The sequence below is a fragment of the Giraffa tippelskirchi genome, chromosome 12 (genome assembly GCF_054371585.1).
Source record: "Giraffa tippelskirchi isolate mGirTip1 chromosome 12, T2T-mGirTip1v1.2.pri, whole genome shotgun sequence".
In the NCBI taxonomy this organism is placed as follows: Eukaryota; Metazoa; Chordata; class Mammalia; order Artiodactyla; family Giraffidae; genus Giraffa; species Giraffa tippelskirchi.
In genome coordinates, this window is record NC_137286.1 from 92,701,144 (window position 1) to 92,719,748 (window position 18,605).

Below are 18,605 nucleotides of genomic sequence, written 5' to 3' on the forward strand. Positions count from 1 at the left end.
CGCAAGGTTCCTCAGGAGCCAATAGAGAAGAGGAACGACGAAGCGCTTCCTGAGTTCGAGGGTCGGCGGAAGATGGCGGCTACTGAAAGTGGTTGGTGCTTGTGCGAGTTACTGAGGTGAGGAGCGGGTGGTGTGGGCTCGCAGGCGTTTTCGGTACTGCGGTGCTACTTGTCTGCCCAGTGCGACTAATGTGTGCGGGCAGGGGCTTTCCTTGTCATGAATTTAAGCTATTTTCTCAAGGCCAGTGAGCATTCCCTTTGGGGTCTTGTGGATAGACAAGAAGGTTGAGTTGAAGACCCGGTTTACCGCGTTTACTTTCACTGCCTCAGTGCTCTCTGAGAGCTCGCTTTCCCTCTTTGCTTTAGCTTTTCCTTTCTCTTGTGTTCGCTCCAGTTAGTCTGTTATAAATTATTCATATTCGTTCCTCATTTTCCTTTACGATTGAGCCACGAATTCATTCTCCATTCTATCATGCTCTTTATGGTGAAAAAGAAACCGCATCTTCTGTTGTCTTAGTTTGCCCTCTTTCACTCACCGAAACTGTCATTGTTAACATATGTCATTTTAATGTCAAGTTTATGTTGAGTACTCGTCTTGATTTTCCTTTGATTTCTTTTCTGATTGATATAAATGTAGTTACATAAGATATTTTCTGTGTGCTGTGCTTAGTTGCTCAGTCGTGTCCAACTCTCTGCGAGCCCGCCAGCCTCCTCTGTCCTTGGGGATCCTCCGGGCAAGAATGCTGGAGTGGGTTGCCATGCCCTCCTCCAGGGGATCTTCCCAACACAGGGATCCAACCCAGGTCTCCCGCATCGCAGGCGGATTCTTGACTGTCTGAGACACCAGGGAAGCTACCTTTTTGCCTTTATTGCATAGATAATACATTGTGGGGGGTTTTTGGTAGAAAAGTTAGGAAATAGATGTGCAAAAAATAAGTCTTCAGAAATGCTACAATCCAGAGATAACTATTGATAACATTTTGGTGAAAAACTCCCAGACCCTTTTCCCACGTTTGTTGTTTTAATACTACTGTATTTTGTGTGTGTTGACTTACACTAATAAAACAGAAGATCTAGTATATTCTACCTACACAGCTCTTTTAACGCCTATGTATTTTTGTTCAGGTTGAAAACTTATCATTAATATGATAGCATCCTGAATAGCAGTGTATATGTATTATCTCCAGAATTCAGGTATTATTTCTTTTTCACCCCACTTCAAATTCTGTAATGATTATTTAAAACATTCCAACAAGAAAGTCTATTTTCAGAGCCTTCATTTTCTTCTCTGCTATTTGAAATATCCTTAACTCCCTGCTTTGCACATGATAATGACTAAATAAAACTTTGCGGAATGGAATGACTCACTGTTGATTACACTTACCTTTTTAAAATCTTGTGCTTAAATATGAATAAATATTTAATGACACACTTTAGTTATATTTAAACAAATTCTACATGGGTAGTTTTGATGTACAAATACGGTAGGATGTTTGATAAATTTCTTAATAGAACCCGTATGTGTATCTTTGAAACGAACAGATTGAAAACAAAAGAACTGGGGTAGCTTTAGTGATTAATATGATTTTTTTCTGATTGTAAGTTGAATAGTTCGATTTGAAAATCCTATAACATTTATTTTCCCACTTAAGTCATTTGGAGAAAATGTCATGGAAATCTTTGGATTCTGTGAGTCAGCAACATTTTAGATTAAACAGCTTCTTGTCTTGTCCTGGGAAAGGAAAGCTAACTATTTAAGATAATATTGCTTTCATATTGGAACTGATATATTCCAAACATTAAGTGGCCAGTCTTACCACTTCTATCAAACTTTTGTCCATTCTTCCCAGCAGTGGTTCTTAAATTGTGGTTCATTGTGGTTCGTAGGCACCTGAGATTCCCTAAGACCCTTTCAGCGACTCCTCTAGGTAAAAATTATTTTTATAAATGTTTAGAGGACACAGTTTTCATTTTGTTGACATTTGCACTGATAGTGCAAAAGTCTTGGTGGATAAAACCACTACTTAGCACAAATCAAGGCAGTGTTCTCAAACTGTATTAGTAGTCATTGTGTTTGTCACCTCCATGCACTTGATAAAGCCAGTTTTCCTTTAAAATGTCCTTGATGAAGCAGCAAAAATTATTAGTTTTGTTAAATCTAAACCCTTGAGTACATATCTTTCTAATACTCTATATGACAAAATGGATTGAACACATAAAGCACTTCTCCATACTGGAGTAAAATAGTTGTCTTAAGGAAAACCTCTTGTATGACTGTCTATGTTGCAAGGTGAAGTAGACATACTTTTTAGAGGACACAGTTCTTATTTGGAAGAACAACTGACGGACAAACCATGATTCCTTTGACTAGGTATTTAGTAGGTATTTTCTGGAAAATGAAGGAATTGACTCTTGCTTCAAAGAAAACAAGTGACTGGGACTTCCGTGGCAGTCCAGTGGTTAGGACTCCGCATCTCCACTTTCTGGAAGTGTTCAGGGATCCCCCAAGCTGCGTGGCAGCTGAGAAAACAAAAAAAAAAATAAGTAATAGGTTCAGAAACATTTAGGGAAGCAGTGGTTTCAGGGTCATGTAAACAGATCAGACATAGAACTCAGAAGAATTGGAGACATCTAAGTTTCCTCTTCCCTCAAAAATTGTTCTACTTGAGGTGAAGTGAGAGAAGAAAAATGATTTAGTATCTCACCAAACTTTGAACTGTGGAATATTCACCATTTGGAAGACATATTTCTTTGGATTACATGTTGTCATCTTGGGGTCAGATGCCATTCCCAGTCATATCTCGTTTAGGTTAATAATTAAATTTATTTAAATCCTTTAATACATATACTGAATTAGGAGAAAGGTGGATCAACATTGATTTTTACTGCTGATTAAAAAGAAAAAGTACATTGACTTTCCAGCATGCTGTGGAATTAAAGGGGACTTGCACTTTTGACATTAGATATTCTGTGGCGTTAGAATTTTAATAGCTGAGTATTTTGTTAGACTCACAAGCTATAAAATTTTCTTTCTTTGCTACTAATATATAAAACAGTTATGTGAAACTAGACTTCAATTTGTAGCCTTTCATTTTTTACTATTATCATTTTTATTTATTTATTTTTAATTGAAGGATAGTTGCTTTACAATGTTGTATTGGTTTCTGCCATACATGAATCAGCCATCAGTATACATATGTCCCCTTCTGCTTGAACCTCCCTTCCACTTCCCACCCCGTCACACCCCCTAGGTTGACACAGAACACCAGGTTGAGCTCCCTGCATCATACAGCAAATTCCCACTGGCTATCTGTTTTACATAGGTAACATATATGTTTCACTGCTACTCTCAATTTGTCCCACCCTTTCCTTCCTGTACTGTGTCCACAAGTCTGTTTTCTATGTCTTTGTCTCTATTGCTGTCCTGCAAATAGGTTCATCAGTACCATTTTTTGATGACATGATATCCATTTTCACCATTCCCCTCTCGTTTCAGGTTTTTTTATTCATTATTCTTCCCCGGGCTATTTTTATGTGGAACGTTGTGTGTGTGTTTACTTATTGTCCTTTGGGGAATCCGATTGCTGCTACAGAGAAAGAAAAAGTCAGCGTCATCTAGCAAAACTGGGAAAAATCAAATGGTGATTGCATTTTTCCATCCATACTGCAATGCTGGCGGAGGAGGAGAAAGAGTGTTATGGTGTGCCTTAAGGGCTCTACAGAAAAAGTAGGTATGCATCTTCCTTAGCTAATTTGGTATATTGTTACTGTTTTTAAAAAATCATTACCCAGAATGTGTCTTTTCTAGTACCTTATTCCTAGCCAGGGATTCCTTTTCTAAACTATTCTTTAGCAAGGAGACACTTCTTTCATATGCCGACCTACCTTATAAGATCCTGTTGAGGGGCTTCCCTGGTGGTCTAGAGGTTGAGAATCTGCCTGCCAATGCAGGGGTCACAGGTTCAACCCGTGGTCTGGGAAGTTCTCACATGCTGTGGAGCAACTAAGCCCTGTGTGCCGCAACTGCTGAGCCAATGCTCTAGAGCCCCCACGCTGCAAATACTGAAGCCCACATGCCTACAGCCTGTGTTCTGCAACAAGAGAAGCCACTGCTATAAGAAGCCCATTCACCACAAGGAAGAATAGCTCCCCCACTAGCCACAACTAGAGGAAGCCCGTGTGCAGCAACTAAGACCCAGTGGAACCAAAAATAAATGAATACATAAATCTCTTTTTTTTAATATCCCATTGAATTTTATCTTTACCATTGATATGATAAAGAAACAGAAAGAGAAAATATCTGCCCTTTTATGGCATAATTTAGTGGGGATAACTGGTCACCTTGGGAGAGTATGTGGAGGAGCTTGAATAATAGACAGAAATAGACCAAATACTATGAAGTGTTTAATACTTTAAATCTGAATACTTTTAGTCAGTGGTGATACACAGCAGATATTCTCTGTGAAAGCATCTATTTGATTCTGATTTTCATATCATGACTGGTTGGATAGCCGTAAGTAAAGTACCTTGTTATTTAATAGAAAGAATTTGGTTTTACACATCTTTTAATGTTTTAGGCTTCCTTCTCCCCATTCCAGTCCTACAAGAAAAAGCAGAGCAAAACACAGGTTCCATTATTGTTTTATCATATAAGGAAGACTGTTAATCTCTCCATGGTGACCCTACTTCCTGGCACACGCCCTTCATTCAGTTTCAAAGTCCTCGTGAGTAATGCCCTCAGCTGTCTGTTTCTCCACTCTTAAGCCCCATCTTGGCTTCTAGCCACCATTCCTGTGTGTCCTCTGCCATCTCCCATAACTCCCTAAATGCAGAGAATTTTCTTAAATCCTGTATTAATTCCCACCTTCCTTCTCAGGACAGTGTGCATTAGCCTTGTCTCTGGATTACTGAACTCTTGAGAGCAGTGGTCAAGTGTCATGAGATTTGTACTCGTACTCCCCAGCAACCCCTGTCACTCCTCCAACTCACTAACAAACAAACAAACAAAAATCCAAATAATGAATACGACATGGAAGATACTTTCGCATCTTTCTCTTGCCACTTTTTGTCTCTCATCCCTCCCCAACCCCCTCACACATACTTTGCTCCAGCCTACTGAACTCGGGGCACATACCTTTATAAGATTCCTTGCCTTTTCATCTAGTGTTCCTTTTTTTCCTGAAACAACCTGTTTCTCCTTAGTTAATTCCTACAAATCTTTCCTGACTCGACATGAGACCCAGGACACTGGATTTTCATTCAGTCTCCCCATTCTCTGTATGACTCGGAGAATAATTGTAAACACAACCAGAGTGTGGCCAAAGTGTTAAAATCACAAGAAGGCATTTTTCCGTATTTTCAATATATATAATTGTGATGCAGGCTCAAGGCCCAGCTTTTAAAACCTTTGTGCATTTCTCAGATTAAAACCCTGAGTAAATGTTACATGGCAGCCTGGATGTGAGCAGAGTTTGGGGGAGAATGGATACATGTGTTTCTATGGCTGAGTCCCTTCACTGTTCACTTGAAACTGTCACAACATTGTTAATTAGCTATACCCAAGTACAAAATAAAAAGTTAAAAATAAATAAAGAAATGATGAGACAAAACAATCCCTGAGGAATGCTTTAGCATTTATGATCCTATCTAAAGATACCTTTATGCTGTGCTGTGCTCAGTCGCTCAGTCATGTCTGACTTTGCAACCTCATGGACTGTGGGCTCCTCTGTTAATGGGGATTCTCCAGACAAGAATACTGGAATAAGTTGCCATGCCCTCCTCAAAGATACTTTTAGTGAATGTTAACTACCTTTTGTGAATGTTAACTGTTGTTTATGAATATTTTATTAATATTTCATTACTGGCTCAGTGGTAAAGAATCCTCTTGACAATGCAGGAGATGGGGGAGATGTGGGTTTGATTCCTGGTTCAGGAAGATCCCCTGGAGAAGGAAATGGCAACCCACTCCAGTGTTCTTGCTTGGAAAATTTCATGGACAGGGGAGCCTGGCAGGCTATAGTCCTTGGGGTCGCAAAGAGTTGAACGTGACTGAGCACAGGCTAAATCACCATTTTAGTACTGAGAAAGTTGTCAAAATAACATTTTTGAACATTTCTTAAGAATGAAAATGCCTCATTTATAAATCAGCTGTTTTGTTGATGTCTGCTATATGCAAAACTCTTAGTAGAGGGAATAGCAAAGAACTAGAAGTTTCCTTTGGAAGACTAACATTTTAGTTGTCGGGCAGTGAAAGACCCAGGTAGAGTGGAGTCATAAAATCAGTGGAAAACATTTTTTTTTAGTCTGAAAATAAGCTTCTTTGTGATCATGAGAAAAATGATCATCTACAATGCTTTGCTTGTTTTCACCTAAACTACTGAAATTCTTACCTGATTTTAGGTATCCAGAAGCACTTTATGTTGTTTATACTGGTGATGCCGATGTCAGTGGCCAACAGATACTGGAAGGCGCTTTCAGAAGATTCAACATCAGGTTACCTCGCCCAGTGAAGTTTGTTTTCTTAAGGAAGCGCTACCTTGTGGAAGATTCACTCTATCCTCACTTCACACTGCTGGGCCAAAGTCTGGGATCCATTTTTCTGGGCTGGGAAGCTCTGATGCAGTGTGTTCCCGATGTTTACATTGATTCAATGGGCTACGCTTTCACGCTTCCTCTGTTTAAGTATCTAGGTGGTTGCCGAGTTGGAAGCTACGTTCATTACCCCACCATCAGCACTGACATGCTCTCCGTCGTGAAGAATCAGAATGTGGGATTTAACAACGCAGCCTTCATTACCAGGAATCCTTTTCTCAGCAAAGTAAAGCTCATCTACTACTATTTATTTGCTTTTATGTATGGGCTTGTTGGTTCTTGCAGTGACATCGTCATGGTCAATTCTTCTTGGACACTGAACCATATTCTGTCACTGTGGAAGGTTGGGAACTGCACTAATATTGTTTATCCACCTTGTGATGTGCAAACGTTCTTGGATCTTCCCTTACATGAGGAGAAGGCAACCTCAGAACACTTACTGGTTTCGATTGGCCAGTTCAGGCCTGAAAAGAACCATCCTTTGCAGATCAGAGCCTTTGCTAAATTGTTGAATAAGAAAGAGAGTGAGTCTCTTCCTCCACTTAAACTTGTGCTCATTGGAGGTTGTCGTAACCAAGATGATGAACTCAGGGTAAACCAACTGAGAAGGCTTGCTGAGGACCTCGGAGTTCAAGAAGACGTGGAATTTAAAATAAACATTCCATTTGATGAGTTAAAGAATTACTTGTCTGAAGCAACAATTGGTCTGCATACCATGTGGAATGAGCATTTTGGAATTGGTGAGTTTGTGCTGTAAACAATTTGTGGTGGTGCGATGCTGCTGCTGCTGCTGCTAAGTCGCTTCAGTCATGTCTGACTCTGTGCGATCCCATAGACGACAGCCCACCAGGCTCCCCCGTCCCTGGGATTCTGAGATAACACATTTTTGGTGGTTTTGAAAAAATAATAGTACTCTGATTTCATCCAGTCCTCAGTCTCTTCCCGGAGTCCACCAAGTGTGTTTTCCTCATTTGAGACCCTGTAAAACATATTCACTGGTGGCTCAGACATTAAAGAATCTGCCCGCAGTGCAGGAGACCTGGGTTTGATCCCTGGGTCAGAAAGATCTCCTGGAGAAGGGCATGGCAACCCACTCCAGTATTCTTGCCTGGAGAATTCCTTGGACAGAGGAGCCTGCCAGGCTACAGTCCGTGGGGTCACAAAGAGTCAGACACGACTGAGCAACCTAACACAAAACATTTAACCACTGATAATATTTTTTGACCACTCACTGTATGGTGGTTACTTTCAAGGTCTTTACAAGTATTATCTGATTTAATACTCTCTAGAACTTTACTCGATAGGTATTATGGTTATTTCCATCTTATCAACGACACAGAGAGGGTTTAGAACTTGCCCAGTGCCACAGTAAGAGAGCAGATTCATACAGACAGCGCCTGCTTTTAACTCCCACGTTTCTCACCGCACTTCACCCCGTCCTTGTGCTGCTTCAGATCCCTGGACCTCACCCTAGCCCCCCACCCAGGGGCCACATCAGGACCCCTGAGTGGGCACAGGGGGAGATTCGGTAAAGCCCCTCAGGTGATTCTGTTGTGCCCCAGGAGCTGAGAACCCCTGTCCCCACGTGGGCTCTTCCCAGTCACTTTTTTGATTCTTTTATTGATCCTAGTGGTTCTTTTATTCTTTTGGTTCTTTTATTATTTGATGCTATTATTGGAATGGCCTCAGGTGTTGGGTTTGGACAACCGTGTGAAGGGTGGAAAGTTTCACCCAGAGAGGCAGCTAAGAGCAGAGGCTGGTGAGGCACTGAGTCTCGAGCACGTGGAGTGGGAATTGGCTGTGGGATGTGTGAGTGTGTGTCCGGCAGCTGTAGCATATGTGAGTCTGAAGTAAGGAGAGGGGCCTGACCTGGGAACACAGAGTGAGGAGTTGCTCAATGAGTGACCGCAGCCCTGTGGCTGTGGGCCGGATGGCATAGGAGAGTCTGAAGAGAGAGAGGCGGCCCATAGTGTAACAGCGACAGGTCACAAGTTGGCAGAAGAGCGGCCAGTGAAGAAGAGGGGGAAATCCAGGCAGGGCAGTTGCGGAAATCAAGGGAGGAGAGAGTGGAGGGGAGAAGGAGAACAGCGAAGGTTTCAGTGCTGCTGAGATGCTGGGCGAGGTGAAGACATGGTGGGCGCCCCTGGGCATGAGCGGTGTCAGTGGAGGAGTGGGCAGAGGGCAGGGGGTGGTGAGGGAGCCCTGAGTGCAGGCAAGCCAGTGGAGCTGGTGAGCTCAGACCACGCTGGCCCCGAGCTATCTGCAAAACAGACGGAAGGAGAGACAGTGCCAGGGGAGGACGTATGACCTGGAGAGAGGGGTGGGACTGTGCTTTCACGAGTTTGAACTAGCTTAAGTGCTGACTGGAAGGGCCAGTATAGAGGGAGATGTGGACGTTTCCGGAGGAAGAGGGTAAAATTGATTAGGTCAGAGTCTCTAAGACTTTGTCTAGTACAGAGGAACGGTAGCCAGCCTTGAACAGAGAATGGTGTGATTCATATTTTTCAAATAAGAGTTCAAATCAAAGCATTAGCAGAAGATTCTGTTCTGTAGAGATTTCACCAGTGTTGAAGAGAGTCGTGATGGTTTCATTTCTCTCCCGTGTGTCTAGGATGATAGCAGCTCTATACCCTCCTTTGGAGAAGTAAGAAAGCAGTCACCTAAATCATTTGCTGAAGGGCTTGGTTCTCTCTAGACACACGGGTAAGAAAGGCAGGCCAGTTTTACATCCTCAGCTATATCATTGGCAGAGACTAACCAAAACTTTGATGTAGTTCAGCACTGCTTTTGGGCACACAGTTCTCTCAGATTTGCCAGAAATCCAAGCAGTAACATAAACACCAGCCTTACTTAGAATGTGTCACTAAGATGGTTGACTTTTTTCCTTTTTTTCTCCTAGTGCTGTAATTTGAACTCTTAACATACTGGGGTTTTTTTTAAATCTTTATTTACCCCTTTTATCTTCTAATATCCATCGTCTACCATCTTGCTAATAACATTCTCCAGTCTTCTTTGTTTTATTATCTGCAGTAGTTTTTTTTTTTTAGACAATTCTTCTGTCTACTTGTCTGTTTTAATAAAGAACAGAGCAGCATTATTGTGAAGCCTTAAAAACTGAAAAACTTATTTTATTTTGCATCAGAGAAGTTAAATGAGTAAATTTGGAGAGACACAGACTTTTACTTAAATTGCTTGAGTCTTTTGAAATTTGTAAAGAGTTCTGCTCGTCCTTGTTCTTATGAGCACATTCAGAGACTTAAAAGACTTGATTTCTGTTCCTCAGGAATTGTTGAGTGTATGGCAGCTGGCACGATTGTCCTCGCACACGATTCAGGGGGCCCAAAGCTCGACATTGTCATTCCTCATCACGGCGAGAGGACTGGGTTCCTGGCTGAAAGTGAAGAGGGCTACGCTGAGACTATGGTCCATATTCTTTCCATGTCTGCAGAACAGAGGCTCCAAATCAGAAACAGTGCCCGTGCGTCTGTAAGCAGATTCTCCGATCAGGAGTTTGAAGTGACATTCCTATCGTCTGTGGAACGATTATTCCAAAAATGCCACACCTGTACAAATTAAAGATGTCTTGTATAAAATGGTTGGATACCTTCATATGTTAATATTTTTCTAAACTCATTCCTTGTTGTGATAAGGTTAGTCTTATCTGGACTCTTTTGAAAAGACCCTGATGCTGGGAAAGACTGAATGCAGGAGGAGAAGGGGACGACAGAGGATGAGATGGTTGGATGGCATCCACTGACTCAATGGACATGAGTTTGAGTAAACTCGGGGAGTTGGTGATGGACAGGGAGGCCTGGTGTGCTGCAGTCCAGGGGGTTGCCAAGAGTCGGACATGACTGAGCGACTGAACTGAAATGAAATGATCCTTATGCAAGGCCCTTGCTTATCCATAAGCAAGGCCCTCAGCACTATGTACATATAGCCAAGGTATTTATTTCAATGGAAAAAGGCAAAATTACCTAAATGGGAAAGGTAACCTTATATAGTTTAAATGTAAAAATTTTAGATTAGGGCTTGGGCTCAAATTCTGAAAGAAAAGAAACAATTTTAATTTTGGTATAATTCATTATTTTAAAAATTCTATTTGTCAGGTTACTTTAGAAACTAGGAAAGAGAATTTCCCTTTAGAAAAAACAGAAATGTTGAAAAAAAACTGGATGACTGATAATTGATGAGTACTTTAGAATTGTTTTGACATGCTGGGAACACAAAAAAATTCTGGTACATTTAAATTCAAACAGTATTGTGGATAAACTTTTTGAATACATCTAATGATCCTCTTAAAAGAACAGAAACTTTAAGCAGGCTTAATCATGTTCTGAAAGCAGACAGTCAAGACAGGCTGACGGTGATCACTCTGTGGGTGTGCCTGGGCGTGTAAGTAACCCTTTCCATCACTAGTACTTGTAAAAATAATTTGCTCTTCAGTGCTGTCAGTATGGTTTTACGGCCCTCTCATTATCCCTTAACATTTTCACATCCCAGAGGCTAGAAGTCAGCTTTTTAAAGTCATTTAAGAGGTCTGAGTCAGAACATCGCGATAAGTTGTTTTTCAGAGGGTGATGATGTAAGATGGGGAGCCAGCCACACGGTCTCTGTAATCAGCATCATGCATTGTAAGGTGACGGGGTGGCAGTTTGCACAGAGCACTGGACTGGCACAAAGAGTATCTGGACCTGGCCTCAGCTTCGTCATCTACAAACATCTGACCTTTGACGCAGCTTTTGCGTCAATTTTTCTGAGTCTCAGCTTCTTTCCCTGTAACCTGGAGATGTATTGGCTGTCCTCACTGCCTTTCATAATTGTAATGAAAACACAAAACATAGAAGGTATGTGAAAGTACTTTAAAAATTATGAAGTTACTTTAATTAAAGGTAACAATATGTGTTAAATGTCTTCTGTACTCCTGTCTTTATCAGTGCATTATGACCCTAGGTAAATTCTTGTTACTAAGCCATAATTTAACAGGACTTCTATCCTGAATAGCTGATAACTAGCATGGAAAAATGAACATGTGTGTGTGCAGATATGGTTATTGAGAGCTACAACTTTCAGCATGTTCTCCACACATAATCAGTTCCTTCTAGTTCAGTGACTTGACCTCCTTCACAGTCTGACACATCTTTGTCTTAGGGGCATGTGAAAGAGGTAAACTTTTCCTTTCCAGTCGCCTCTTGTCCATTCATGGAGCCAGCCAGCTTCATTATCTGCTTCCAATTACATCGTTGATGTGTTGTCTAAAGGCCGTCTTCTGTCATCAGACCAAAAAGCACCAAAACAGAGTCCAGGGATGTTGACATACCAGAGTAGCCTTGTGCTGGAGATTATTCAGTTGAGAAAAGAAAAACTGGTGAAAACTGGAGCTGGAAGGAGCCCTACAAATTCTCTAGTCTCGTTTCTCTTATTTTCACGTTTACAGACCAGAACCAGGTAAAGAACTTCAGTTCCATCAGTATCCCAGAGCTGTGTAACAACAAAATCAGGATTACCACCTGGATGTAAAAAGCCCAGTGCCTTTTCTTCTCTTACAGCTCTTCTTTGAGATAAGATCCATGACCATTGCCCACTCAGCCTACCCATCTACCCAAGGGAAATCATAGGACTAAAGATAAAATGGACAGAGCAAAAGTAGAGGGTGTAGTAAAGGAAGAAAGGATTCTGAAATTTCACAAAACATTATTTAAACTCATTTCTTCGAAATGATTTTCGTTTATCACAAACATAGCCCTGAAAATATAATGTGCATATATTAGTATGTTCTCTTTCAGTGTTCCTAATGCAGTATTAAATGTTTGTTTCTGAATACCTGATGTGAAGAATGACAAAGCAATGTATCAGCTACTGTCTGTGTGGAGAAAATGAGTGACTTTTAATTCCTATAAGATATTGCTTTTCAGTGGTCCAAACATGCTGTTTTGAACCCACAGCACTGGTGATTCACATTTTATTTCCAGTTGTGTGTAATAAACTATATTTACATATTCTTTGTATAGTAATCTAGTTGTATCTTAAATATGATATAGATTTAATAGGTACAAAGTCTATTTGTATCTAAATATGATTGAAAGAAGTGGTTTTATTATCTTTCTTTTCCCAGTATGGTGCCTTTATAGTCTCCCAGTTCACATAGTCTCCCACCCCTCACATAGCCTCTCAGTTGTGATTTATTACCTACTGAAATGGCAACCCACTCCAGTATTCTTGCCTGGAGAATCCCATGGACAGAGAGGAGCCTGGCAGGCTACAGTCCATGGGGTTGCAAGAGTCAGACACAACTTAGCAAATAAACCACCACTACTATTTCCAAGTACCCATGCCAAGAATATTTTTTCAAGAAAAAGTTTTTAAAGGCAAAACAAAAACTATCTTGTCTCATGTACCCACAAGAAAAGTAGGTTGTCAGGTTTAATAGATTTTTTTTTTTATTAATAGGTTTTTTTAATGAATATTTCAGACATGTAAAATACTGGAGAGCTTCATACACTTTAATAATTTCCAGGATAATTTCCAAAGTCATATTCTAGACAAAATTACGAGATAGGGGCCAGTGTGATTATCAGTGCTTTCAGAATATTTGTGTATTTAATTATACAAATGTACCCTAGACTCCAGAACTATGATATGAATAAATAAGTGAAAGTGTGTCCGCTAAATCTGTCAGTGGGTACAATGAAAAAGTTACTTTCCACACCACTGTATATAAAATACAGATAACTAATAAAAACCTACCGTATAGTACAGGGAACTCTATTCAGTACTCTACAATGACCTATATGGGAAAAAAATCTGAAAAAGAGTGGATTTATGTATATGTAAAGCTGATTGACTTTGCCATACAGCAGAAACTAACACAACGTTGTAAAACAACTACAGTGAAAAAAATTTTTAAGTTGCATCCATTAAACCACAAGAAGCTGTGCATATTTCTAGAGTCAAATTATGCCCCTATGATTTACCCTTCGTCTCCACTATTCCTCTGCTGATTCTTACCCTCTTTCCCCACCCTAATTAAGGCTGCCCTTGGCTTTAGAGAAGCATCAGTTCTGGTAGGTTAGTGCTGTGCGCTCACTTGGATCACACATAACTATTACAAGACACTTAGAAGGGAAGTTAAGGGTTGATATACTTCTTGGTATCATTTAAAGAATGATCAAGTTGATAGATACATACATAGTTACCGAGACACATGATTTTTCTAACAGTATATTCTGAAGACACACAGGTCTGATCAATAGTTTCTTTGTTTTCTTGGTTCGGCAATGTATCAATGTGCCATTTTAGTTTTACTTTCATTAAAGACCAGATATTGCAGTCAGAATTCCACCACTTAGCTATAACCACTCTGTCCTTCATAACAGCAGATACAATAAATCAAAGTTTCTACTAAGCTCCAGACACATGTTCAACACTGGGATTGTTATAATTAATACAAAAAAAGTTGAAGTCTAGGTTCCTATCTCAAAGAGCTTACAGTCTTAATAAGAAATGGTATTCGTATTTTTCAATTAAACATTTCTGGCACTGGGCTAACGACTATATAAAAAAGACCATCATGAGAAATAAAGACCAGATATAGTCCCTGCCTTCCAGAAGTTTCTACATTTGAAACTATTAGAAAATAATTCAGTGAGACACTAACATGATTCTTTGGTACACAATTCCTCTCCTGGCTCAGTTACCTTACTTCCATCAGTGTCAACATCAACTTCAAAAAAGCATATTCAGTATACCCTAAGAAATGTCAAGAATCATGGTTTTATAAAATAACAGGTTATTATTTTAAGTGAATGCGTCTGTATATTATTTTTCTATCACTAACAGCAAATGACCACAAACTTAGTTAAAACAACAAAAATGTATTATCTTACAGTTCCGTCGGTCAGAAGTCTAAAGTGGATTTCATGAGGCTAAAATCAAGGTGTTGGCAGGGCTGCATTCCTTTGGCAGGCTTTTGGGGTGAAAGCTTTTCCAGTGTCTAGAGAGGCTGCCTGCATCCCTTGGCTTGAGGCCCCTTCTTCCATCTTCAAAGCTGGCAGCATCGAGCTGAACCCCCTCAGCGGCCACCTCTCTGGTTCGCTTCCTCTTCCACCTTCAGAGACTCTTGTGCTGACACTGAGCCCACCTGAATAATCCAAGATAACCTCCCTATTTAAGGTCAGCTGGTTAGGAATCTTAATTCCACCTGCAATGTTAATTTCCCTTTGCCAGGTAAAAATATATTCACATCTTTGGGTGTGCTTGGGGTGGGGGGAGTCATGTTACTCTGCCAACCACATACATAATCTGAAAGATTTCTTAATAGAAATGTTAAAGTAAAACTATGAATTTCTAAATTCAAGAGTTAGTACCACTGTCTAAATTGAGAGAAAAACTAATAAAGCCTTGGGATTACTGGAAAACCCTTACAATAAATAAATATTTATGACTTGTTCCCAAAGAGACACTATAACACACACAGACATCCCTTAAGAAAAAGTTCAACAATCACAGGTGAATATTTTGACTGGAGGTTGATATTCCTTGATCTTCATCATCAATACAAATTTTGTCATCAGATGGAATAAAAATACTCTCCAAACCTTCATTTAATTCTGAATATTTCTGCATGCCTATCCCCTCTGTTTCTTCTAAGTTTCCAGCATCTTTGGAAGAACTAGAAACCTCTTCTCTTTTTTCTGCCTCATTGAAAGTAACCAGTTTTTCCAGAGATTCTACTACTTCATTTCTCAATTCATCTTCAGATTCTTCAAAATTTCTGAAATAATAAACAGTAAAAATATACTTTGTGGTATCAAAACAGTGATGAAGACACGTGAAAATGTGTCCCTTCTTAAGCCCCCACTCCCCAACTGAGTAATATGAAAGTTGCTTTTTCACCCAGGTAGTAAGTTGTTTATCAGTCTGGTTTTTCTTAGGATGATTAACATCCAATGTTGGGAGAATCAATATTTTGTTAAGCTGGACCTCTGTTCTACAACCTTTATGATATTTATTACAACTGAAGTGACTTAGCAGCAGCAGCAGCTTATGTTTAAAAGAAGAGGCAGGAAAAGAAGAAAGATAATGAAATGTCTGCCATACATTGAGCCCTTCCTATATGCCAGCCACTGCCCTAAAGCACTTCACATATACTGTTTCATCTAATAATAATAATTGAGGTAGACATTATCATCATCAATTTACAAAGAAGCTGGGCTCAAAGAGATTTTGAAGAAGTGCCCAGGGTCTCACAGCTACTACCCAGAGACCCACCCATTCTGAAAGGGTAGAAATTGGACACGACTGAGGACTAACACACACACCCGCACACACTGGTCTCCTTATCTGGGTCTTCGAGGCTATCTTTGATGCCTCGACAGCAGCATTTTAACTTTTTACCATTTTTACTATATTCTGTGCTTCATGTAGGCATCTGTGAATGATCTACTTACGTATCATCATCATCATCATCAGATCTTGGATCTGGTTGGTCTGCATCTACTTCAATGTCAGAGGCCACTTCCATCTTTCCCTTATCTTCTTTCAGTGGTCCCACTGTTAAATAAATGACAGAGATTAAAGCATCCCAGCTTACACATCTCATGAGGGGCATACACCTAGAGTTCTATATTGAACATCAGCCACAATGGTAAAACCTTTGAATAATTCCATTAAAGCAGAGAATAAGATAACAATGGACAGCAACTATTCCACGTTGTACTGAAAGTAGTAGGCAACACAACAAGGGAAGAAAAAGGAAGTGAGAGGAATAATGATCAGAGATGAAGAGACAAACTAACCCCACTTTGGAGGTAGAAGCTTTGATTGTATAGAAAATTTAAGGAGATCTTGTAAAAACGTAAGACTTGGCAACATTATTTGTGCTCAGTCGTGTCTGACTCTTTGCAGCCCCATGGACTGTAGCCCATCAAGCTCCTCTGCCCACAGAATTTTCCAGGCAAGAACACTGGAGTGGGTTGCCATTGTCTGCTCCAGGGGATCTCTCTGACCCAGGGATCAAACAACTGTCTACTGCATCTTCTGCATGGGCAGGCAGATTCTTTACCACTAGCGCCACCTGGGAAGCCTGCTAACATTATTGGACCACCCTTCGCTGTTTTTATACACAGTATTCAGCTTGTGGTTACAGTAAATCACTGATGTCTGCAGGGAAAACCCAAAGCACACACCCAAAACTTTATCTTTTTTTTTTGGTGAGAGTGGACGTGAGGGGGTGAATTCATTGTTGTTATTTAAAATGTACTTTTGTTCCTCTTGGGGAAAAGATCAGACTGAAGATAGTAAAATATTTCATTTCTTTATAGGAAGCAGCATCCCCTCAACAGCTCTAAGATTTCAATGATTATAAGGTACACTTATTTTATACACTAATAACAAAGAAAACATTCCCAATAAAATGGCACAATGTTTTCTTAGCCCTTAAAATCTATATTTTATAAATATAAATTACTGTGAGAACTCTTTTAGTCTTTCTTAAGCACACATCTGGAGAAGAGAATGGCAGCCCACTCCAGTATTCTTGCCTGGAGAATCCCATGCACAGAGGAGCCTGGTGGGCTATAGTCCTTGGGGTGACAGAGTCGGACATGAGTGAGCAACTAACACTATACTACTACTATATAAGCACACATTTTTAACCTTATCTCACTCTTGTATATTCATAAAAATGAAAATAGAAGGTGGAATTAAAAGCAGAGATATTTGTGTAAACTGTTACATGACAACTCATATATACACTCATAAGCAGAAATTTCACCACACTGTAATTAAATATTTACTTTTTTTAATGAACAGTTCATCCCAAATCATAGCTCGTATCACTTCCTAAAGTGCATTAAATAAATGAAGTAGATTCATATATTTCATTAATGAGGTAGTCTGGCTACTAAACAGTCAGAGTATTCTTCTTGATATGGGAATCTGATGGTTTTATTTTTACTTTCCTGTCTCAAGAAGGCAATTTTAGGAGGCTCTTATTTTTGTTTAACAGGATAGAAGAAAGAATGAAAGGCTAACTACAGAAATGTAAATCAGCTGTTATCAGGATGTACAACTATGATGTTACCAAGGCAACTATGTAGCCTGAAAACTGACACAAGAAAAACAGGGGTTACCTTCCCACCAAGGATTCCCTTGGAGCGGCTAAACTATAAACAAAACTACTGACCTGAATTAATTATGCACATGTTAAAAAAAATACTTGTCCTCCTTAAAACAGTGTAGCTTTTACTAGTAAGATTCATTTAAAAGGATTTTATAAAGTCTTACTATTTTAAATTTTCAAAATTAGGACACGGAGACACAGAGAACAGACTTGTGGTCACAGTGGGGGAAGGAGAGGGTGGGATAAATTGAGAGTAGCACTGAAACACATATGTTATCATACGTAAAACAGCTAGTGGGAAGTTGCTGCGTAACACAGGGAGCTCAACCTGGTGCTCTGGGTCAACCTAGCCGGGTGGGATGGGCTGGGGGGTGGGAGGGAGGTTCAAGAAGGAGGGGATATATGTATCCTTATGGCTGATTTATGCTGTTGTATGGCAGAAATCAACACAACATTGTAATTATCCTCCAATTAAAAAGAAAATTAGGACTAATTAAACATGTACTTGATAATCTTTCACTTTTAAATGGAATTTAGAACAAGATGCATGAAAGGAGTTTATTTTCAAGAAACTGGATGTTTAAGCTAAAGTTATGACAGACGATATATGAATCTCAGTTAAATCTATGACAATGAATCCTTAAATGCCTTTATAAATTGTGTCTATTACACATGTAATCAAAGTTATTAGAATTTACACATGCAGACAGTCTTCACAAAGAGTCTACAGAACCGTAAGAATAATTTTTAATGTTATAATTTCCTTATCCAACTTGATAGCAATACGGCCATTGGCCAACCTATGCCTTTACATAAAGTGATAGTAAAAACTATGCTATGGCTGTGTTCTCATTCACAGAGACATGGTCACCTACTAAGTTCTGGACATGGTA

The 18,605-nt window shown here is 39.8% G+C and overlaps 2 protein-coding genes across 12 annotated transcripts in view; one reads left to right on the top strand and one right to left on the bottom strand.

The window, feature by feature from the left end:
* The first annotated feature begins 51 nt into the window (after nucleotides 1–51).
* Nucleotides 52–11,500, top strand: ALG11 (ALG11 alpha-1,2-mannosyltransferase). Of its 2 annotated transcripts, XM_081547647.1 has the most exons (5): nucleotides 52–116; nucleotides 1,125–1,193; nucleotides 3,496–3,726; nucleotides 6,399–7,330; nucleotides 9,874–11,500. In XM_081547647.1, the coding sequence occupies exons 3-5, from the start codon at nucleotides 3,638–3,640 to the stop codon at nucleotides 10,164–10,166; spliced, it is 1,314 nt and encodes a 437-aa protein (XP_081403773.1). In that variant the 5' UTR covers nucleotides 52–116; nucleotides 1,125–1,193; nucleotides 3,496–3,637; the 3' UTR covers nucleotides 10,167–11,500. The 2 variants fall into 2 exon arrangements, with proteins under 2 accessions (XP_081403773.1, XP_081403772.1); XM_081547646.1 differs by lacking the exon at nucleotides 1,125–1,193.
* A 1,512-nt stretch (nucleotides 11,501–13,012) lies between these two features.
* The window catches only part of NEK5 (NIMA related kinase 5), a 61,315-nt gene continuing 55,722 nt past the window's right edge, over nucleotides 13,013–18,605 (bottom strand). For all 10 annotated transcript variants that reach the window (XM_081547645.1, XM_081547641.1, XM_081547644.1 and 7 more), the window contains 2 exons: nucleotides 16,040–16,142; nucleotides 13,013–15,363 (listed from right to left, as the gene is read on the bottom strand). In XM_081547645.1, coding sequence (XP_081403771.1) covers nucleotides 15,093–15,363; nucleotides 16,040–16,142 — 374 coding nt within the window. In that variant the 3' untranslated portion in view covers nucleotides 13,013–15,092. The remainder of the gene's footprint in view (nucleotides 15,364–16,039; nucleotides 16,143–18,605) is intronic.